This window comes from Seriola aureovittata, chromosome 5 (assembly GCF_021018895.1).
Source record: "Seriola aureovittata isolate HTS-2021-v1 ecotype China chromosome 5, ASM2101889v1, whole genome shotgun sequence".
In the NCBI taxonomy this organism is placed as follows: domain Eukaryota; kingdom Metazoa; phylum Chordata; class Actinopteri; order Carangiformes; family Carangidae; genus Seriola; species Seriola aureovittata.
The window spans coordinates 30,357,356-30,364,855 of record NC_079368.1 but is presented as its reverse complement, the minus strand read 5'-3'; the positions used below and the strand labels follow the sequence as shown (position 1 = coordinate 30,364,855).

The window sequence follows — 7,500 nt, the reverse complement described above, 5'->3', positions numbered from 1 at the left end:
TGTCTGTGTGTCTGTGTGTCTGTGTGTGTGTGTGTGTGTGTGTGTGTGTGTGTGTGTGTGTGTGTGTGTGTCTCTCACCTCTGTAGGCCGTCCCTCTGTCTGTCGCTGCACTGTGAGCCCGAAAATACTGAAGACAACAACACAAGTCATGTTACTACAGCAGACACACACACAGACACACACACACAGACACACACACAGACACACACACACAGACACAGACAGACACAGACACACACACACAGACACACACAGACACACACACACACAGACACACACACACAGACACAGACAGACACAGACACACACACAGACACACACAGACACACACACACAGACACACACAGACACACACACACAGACAAACACACAGACAGACAGACACACACACACACACACACACACACACACACACACACAGACACAGACACACACACAGACAAACACACAGACAGACACACACACAGACACACACACAGACACACACACAGACACACACACAGACACACACACAGACACAGACAGACACAGACACACACACAGACACACACACACACACACACACACACACACACACACACACACACACAGACACACACACAGACAGACACACACAGACACAGACAGACACAGACACACACACAGACACACAGACACACACACAGACACACACACAGACACACACAGACAGACACAGACAGACACAGACACACACACAGGACACACACACAGACACACACACAGACAAACACACAGACACACACAGACACAGACACAGACACAGACACACACACAGACACACACAGACACAGACACACACAGACACAGACAACACACACAGACACAGACACACACAGACACAGACAACACACACACAGAACACACACACACAGACACAGACACACACAGACACAGACACACACACAGACACACACACAGACACACACAGACACAGACACACACAGACACAGACACACACAGACACACACACAGACACACACACAGACAACACACAGACACACACACACACAGACACACACACAGACACACACACACAGACACACACACACACACACAGACACACACAGACACACACACAGACACACACAGACACACACACAGACACACACACACAGACACACACACAGACACACACACCTTGAACGTCGGATAGAACCGGATGTTGTACTCTTTACACACGTCAAAGTTCTCCTCCTGAGCACAGTCGAGAACCGCCACACTGATGACCTGCTGCCAGTCTGGGGACACACACACACACACACACACACACACACACACACACACACACACACACACACACACACACACACACACACACACACACACACACACACACACACACACACACACACACACGATATATGTTGTTACTTTCAGGCAGCTTCCTGGTCAGCCCAGGTTGTACTGTAGGGTCCTCAGGTTGTGGGGTTACTATAGCAACCACAACAAGTGTAAGTTATTAACAACCTGCAGAACCTGACGTTTATGAGGGAAAACCGTGCGTGCGTGCGTGTGTGTGTGTGTGTGTGTGTGGAATGCTAACTAAGCTATTACCTATTTTTGTTTTAATAGAAATTATCATGGAGGAGCAGTGATGTCACACAGTGATGTCACACAGTGATGTCACACAGTGATGTCACACGAACAGAAGTAAAATGTTTCCGTAATTTCATATTTAAATAGGCATTACAGGTTTTATAAACAAATGATTAATCAATCAATAAATACTTCAGATAAATAATAATAAATAAATAAACCATTTATAAATACATTTATTAATTCATGAATAAACAACAGAGTAGAAAACTATTTGAAAAGACATTTTAAAAAAGAGAATAAATAACTGGATTCAATTTCTATTTCCTTTTTCCAGCTGCTTTTCCTGTGCGCTAATAGATTAGCTTAGCCATTTAGCTTCTCCTGTTACCCTTCATTGCTGGTAAAGCCCACTGGTTAGCTCTCCATCCAATCAGAGAGCTTGTGGTTTAGCCTGGTTTTACCAGCACTGAAGGTCCGGAGTGTCATGGAGAGGCTAACAGCAGAAGCTAAATGGCTAAGCTAATCTATTAGCCAGACAGACACACACACACACACACACACATTCTATCATTTATTCATGAATAAGAATAAATGTATTTATAAATGTTTTATTTAATGAGAGTTTTATGTTGTTTCTGTAAACCTGAAGTATTGATTGATTATTAATCGTTCATTTATAAATCCTTTTTACAATTCCTCTTTTTAATGTCGATTAAAATATGAAATGAAGGACAAGCTTCATGACCTTCCTGTGACATCACTGCTCCCTGTGGATTATGGGATATTGCTATAGAAGTGGATCTGAGTTCTGTCTGTGCTGCTGTCAATCATCTCCTTCTATATAAAGACCACAGAAGAAGAACTGTGCCCTGTCTGTATGTTCACTGTGAACACATCTGGACACTCAACACAAGCACCCGATGGACAATCTGTCCCCCGGGCAACACTGTACAACATGCTGAAGGTTCCTACCCACATGTTTCACCAGGACCTCGTTTGACAAAGACCTGGACTGTGTGTGTGTGTGTGTGTGTGTGTGTGTGTGTGTTGTCTCCCAGCTGTCTGTCTGTCAGGGGTCAGGGGGCATCAGGGTCTTTGTCTCTCAGACGTCCTTTGACTCTGACAGCAGGTCCACAGAAAGGGAGTGTGTGTGTGTGTGTGTGTGTGTGTGTGTGTGTGTGTGTGTGTGTGTGTGTGTGTGTGTGTGTGTGTGTGTGTGTGTGTGTGTGAGAGCAGCTGGTCTCTGGGTGAGTTATTCCCCAGGGACAGATGGAGGCAGATGGAGACTAAAGACGGGGACAGATTCCCACCAGTTGCTCTGTGTGTGTATGAGAGAGAGAGAGAGAGAGAGTGAGTGTGTGTATGAGTGTGTGTGTGTGTGACCGTCTCTCTGAGTGTCAGCAGAGTGGACCCAGCTCAGTGTGTAGTGATGTCATCAGTGAACAGGTGATGACCTCATCAGTCTGTTGCTGACAAACTAAACTCTACTGACTGATATCACAATAGTTGATCACTTTGCTGTCGATCAGGTGATTGATTTGGTCTGTTATTAGATCATCAAATATTTTCTATGTAAAATCTTCATCTGAAAGGAACTAGTAAGAACAGCTGTCATGGTTGGATTAACATTATTTAAGAGGCCCCACTGACCCCCCCACTGACCCCCCCACCCCCCTCTGAATATAAACGCTGCCTCAGAGGCCCTATGAAATCCCTCAGACGGAAACACTGCTGGATCAAAGTGAACAGGTGTAGTTGGTGAAGTCTGATCACCTGACCAGCTGAACCAGCTCACGGTAACACCTGGGCTGAGGTCCCGCTTTAACCTCACACCTCTGTAACTGATCACACTGATCACCCTGGAGCAGAAATCCTCATCGAACCTGTTATTTGATCTGTAAACAGGTGACTCAGGTGTCTGTTGCCTGTAAACACGCGCTCGTTTACCTATTCGTTCATGACAGATTCAGTCACAGCTGATGTATTAAAGTCATATTAAGATTCTCTCTACAATGAGATCACAGCACGGAGCCATTCGCGAACAGAACCACCCACAGTCAGAACTTCATTCAAAAACCTGCTACTTTTCACCTGTTTCACACATATTAAAACACCTCAGCGGCGCGAGCCTCGCGAGATTTGTTGAGATTTTATTGTAATTAATGAATTGATTTTTGGATTGTTATTAAAGCCGAACTGAAGAGGGGATAGTGAAAAATCAGACACCAAACCGACTCACACTGGAAGTCCAGCATTCAACACGAGCTGGATGAAACAGCGGTGCAGTAAATGGAGTCTGGTGTTCCTGATACAGAGAGAACGGACAGCGGCGGAGACGGAACCGGACCGAGTGTGTGATGAAATACCTTTGACGTCCTGGGCCAGGGTCTTCCATGTGCTGGAGTACTGGATGCAGTGTCCGCACCAGGAGGAGAAGAACTGGATCAGCCAGGCCGAGGACGAGTTACTGACGGTGGGCTTCAAGCTGCTGCTGCTCAGGATCACCAGCGGGTCCTCCTCCGTGTACAGCCGGGCTGCGGCTCCCAGACACCCGGGGACGAGCCAGAGGACGACCGCCGCTTTGAACCAGAACCGGAGCATCCCTGCCGTCCGCGGGGAGAGACACACCGAGGGAGGCGGTCACAGGGCTCGAGGATTTCTGCCAAATACAAGCAGATAGAGCCGGAGAGACATGAGAGCGGAGCCCCGCGAACACAGACGTGTGTTTACCGGAGCAGCAGGAAGCACAGACGGCTCACTGCGCGCGACTTTCCGGATACAAAAAAACTAACACAACCGAGGGAACACACCGTGTATACATTCACTGTATCAACGACAACAGACACACTGACAGAGGAAAGAACCGAACACGGTGATCAATTTATCTGATCGGTTCGGGTTGCTACGGTAACGCTCTAATTTGGTGCGTTTGGAGGAAGGGCTTTTGTTTTAACCTCTGAGTGAGACGTGTTTCAATTGACGATCTTTCTCAAGACGAGGCTGACGCGTGGATTGACGTAACCACCGTGCTGCGTTCAAGTTTAGCTCGAAGATCTCAGTGTCTGGTCAGAAACGGACAGAAAACAAAGTGGTTTCACAATGTAAACTGGTTGAAATGTCTTAAAATGTTAATTATCTGATTGTGCAATATTGTATTACATTTATTATACTGATTTATTATACAATTTATTCATTGATTATTTATTGTACTTATTTATAAAATCCAAATATTTATCTTGTTTAATATTTTAAGTAAAATATAGTTTTAATTGATTGTATTCATTGATGTTTTCTTGTGGTGCAGTGTATCATTATAGTGTGTACATATATCGTCCTTTATTACTTTGTAAATTCATATTTTGTATTTTCTCTCTTCATTTTCTCTTTTCAATCAGCATCTGATGATAAACTCACACAACTGTAATTACAACTAATCAAACTAACATAACATCTTTTTTTCCAAAGGAAATTATTCTGAAAATGATAAGCTGCAACATAAAGTGCTATTTAAAAAAAAAAAATAGGTCGAAGTTACTCTTTTTTTCTATATACAGTATGAAGAGGAATCACACAGCATTTCTTCTGTGCTACAATTCTAGAGCTGAAATGATTAATGATTAATCAATTAATTGCTGAGTCAATCAGTAAAAAAAAATACCATGCAGCTATTCACAGACTTGATTGATAAAGTTATTTTTCAAGCAAAAATACTCAACGATCCTTATGTAATTTCTGGGTCTTTGGACTCTGTACCAAGTATTCATCACTATTTTATTTTTTTATCTTTTTGTCTCGTAATATTGGCAAATTGAACTTTTGTTTTTTCTGTCTTACCACAAGCTTCACCGTTTTTGATATGGTCCCTGAATGCAGCAGCCTTCTTTGCTGCCCCCTGCAGGCCGACGGTTCAGGTGTCAGTGAGTTATTCACGGAGCTCTCCTGTCATAGAACAACTGAAGTATGATCATGAAGTTTTCCTGCATTAATGATTTAATTGATGATACATATTTTTTTAATATTCCTCAGTTAGGTGAACAGTTCAGGTGTCTGTTTAACCTTCTCCTACTGTCCTGATGAGTCCCTGAAGTGTCACAGCAGGGTGACAGAGGATCCTGGAGTTACCTGTGTTACCTGTGTGATTCTGTGAGATGGTTCCTGTCTAAATAAATCTCAGAGCTGCTCAGGCTCGTGGTGACAGCTGTGTTGCCTTCAGGGCAAAAAGATTTTCTGGCTTCAGTTTTCAGTCTCAGTTTGGTTGCGTTTAGGGAACAGAGGTAGGGGAGACGGGGACGATTGCAACAAGTCTGATTTCTCCAATCAGAAACACGCTACAGTGATGACACTGCACATGCTCAGTTAGACCCGCCCCCACAGGAAGACCGACGACACATTCAATGAAAAAAGTGGTTTTGAAGATGAGAAGTGTTTTTTCCGTGAGCAGTATTTCTGTCAAACTGTCCCGAACTTTTCCAAAGTGAGTTTGTTTGACCGATAGTGACCTCGTGTCCAGGTCAGTGTGTGAAGAACATGATGTTCTTTCAGCTGCAGGATCACAACAGACACACAACAGACACACAACAGACACACAACAGCGTGTTTCAACATTTGAGTTCAAAATAGAAAAAATATGCAGCTGATTTTGTCCCATAGCAACAACAGACAATAACTGCTTGTTTTAAAGCCTAATAACCAGTTATTTGGGGAATTATTTCATTTACCTCTTATGATTTTATCATTTATTTTGACTTATTTTGACTCGTGGTAGGTTCTATGATCTATGTTCTACACAAAAGAAAACTCAGAACATAACTGTTCTTTGATGAATATTATTAAGGAAGTGAATGATACTATAATATTATTGTCAAACGTATTTTAAAATACTACTGAGACAAAAAAGCAAAAGTTAATTAGTGAAATTTCATGTATTTTATTATGTTGCAACATCTGAATTCTTACATTGAAATAAATATTGGTTCGGGTTCGGATCGTGGTTCAGGTTGAAATTGACCCTTTCACACCTTTAAACTCCTCCCATGAGCTTTAAGAATTACCCACAATCCTTTGGCTACTGCCCAATGCAGGTACAGACTTACAACAGCAGGTGACAGAGTTGTCCCATCAACTTGTTCAGTACGTTGAGTCTCTTCATTATAAAAACAGACTCTCTTATTTTTTCTGTGCTAATATTCTTCAGAAAACACAGTTTGTCCTCGTGTTTTAAAACCAACACAAACGGATGCTCATGTTTGTAAGAGTGTAACACCATAAAAAGTCATTTTTCATTTGGATAAAACTGTTGTGAACTGAGTTAGAACACTTTACTGCTGCTATAAAAAAACACGACACGATCATATGACTCACACATTGACTAACTATTGATATCTGTGCAGCTAATGCTAACATATAAAAATATAAAATGTGGTCTCTAAATGGAAAACTAAAAAATGTAGTTTGGGAAAAATAATTAATGCTTGATACATAAATGTGGTTTCTTGAAAAACCTCCTATTGATGCCTTTTTAAAGGAAATAATATTATATAAAAAATAAGAAGTGCTGTTTTATTAAAAAATCCAAAATCTGCATGAATATTTATTCACTTTAATACCTGAATATTCTCTTATTTTGTCCCTTTGTTTATTTGTCTTCTATGTTTTCTTGTTTATTAAGTTTATTATATTTATCTGTTCATTCATTTCCTTTCTTCCTGTATTCCTATTCTTATTCCTGCTCGCTCACTTGTTTCTGTTTATTCTGATTGTGAGTTTAACCTTTTTGACTCTTATGAAGATTGTTAATAAAACGTCATTACTGGATTCAGTATGGGTTCATAAAAACACTTAAAGGTGTTTCAGGTGAACTGAACTGATCTGGGCAGGAAATCTACTTTTCTGCTTAAAATAAATAAATAAATAAATAAATAAATAAATAAATTAATTAAT

The 7,500-nt window shown here is 41.6% G+C and overlaps 1 protein-coding gene across 1 annotated transcript in view; it reads right to left on the bottom strand.

Moving 5' to 3' along the window:
• qsox2 (quiescin Q6 sulfhydryl oxidase 2) overlaps positions 1 to 4,603 on the bottom strand; it is an 11,575-nt gene extending 6,972 nt beyond the window's left edge. Inside the window, exons 1-3 of the mRNA XM_056377228.1 lie at positions 3,927 to 4,603; positions 1,159 to 1,259; positions 79 to 127 (exon numbers count right to left, since the gene is read on the bottom strand). Coding sequence (XP_056233203.1) covers positions 79 to 127; positions 1,159 to 1,259; positions 3,927 to 4,161 — 385 coding nt within the window. The 5' untranslated portion in view covers positions 4,162 to 4,603. The remainder of the gene's footprint in view (positions 1 to 78; positions 128 to 1,158; positions 1,260 to 3,926) is intronic.
• Positions 4,604 to 7,500: the final 2,897 nt, after the last annotated feature.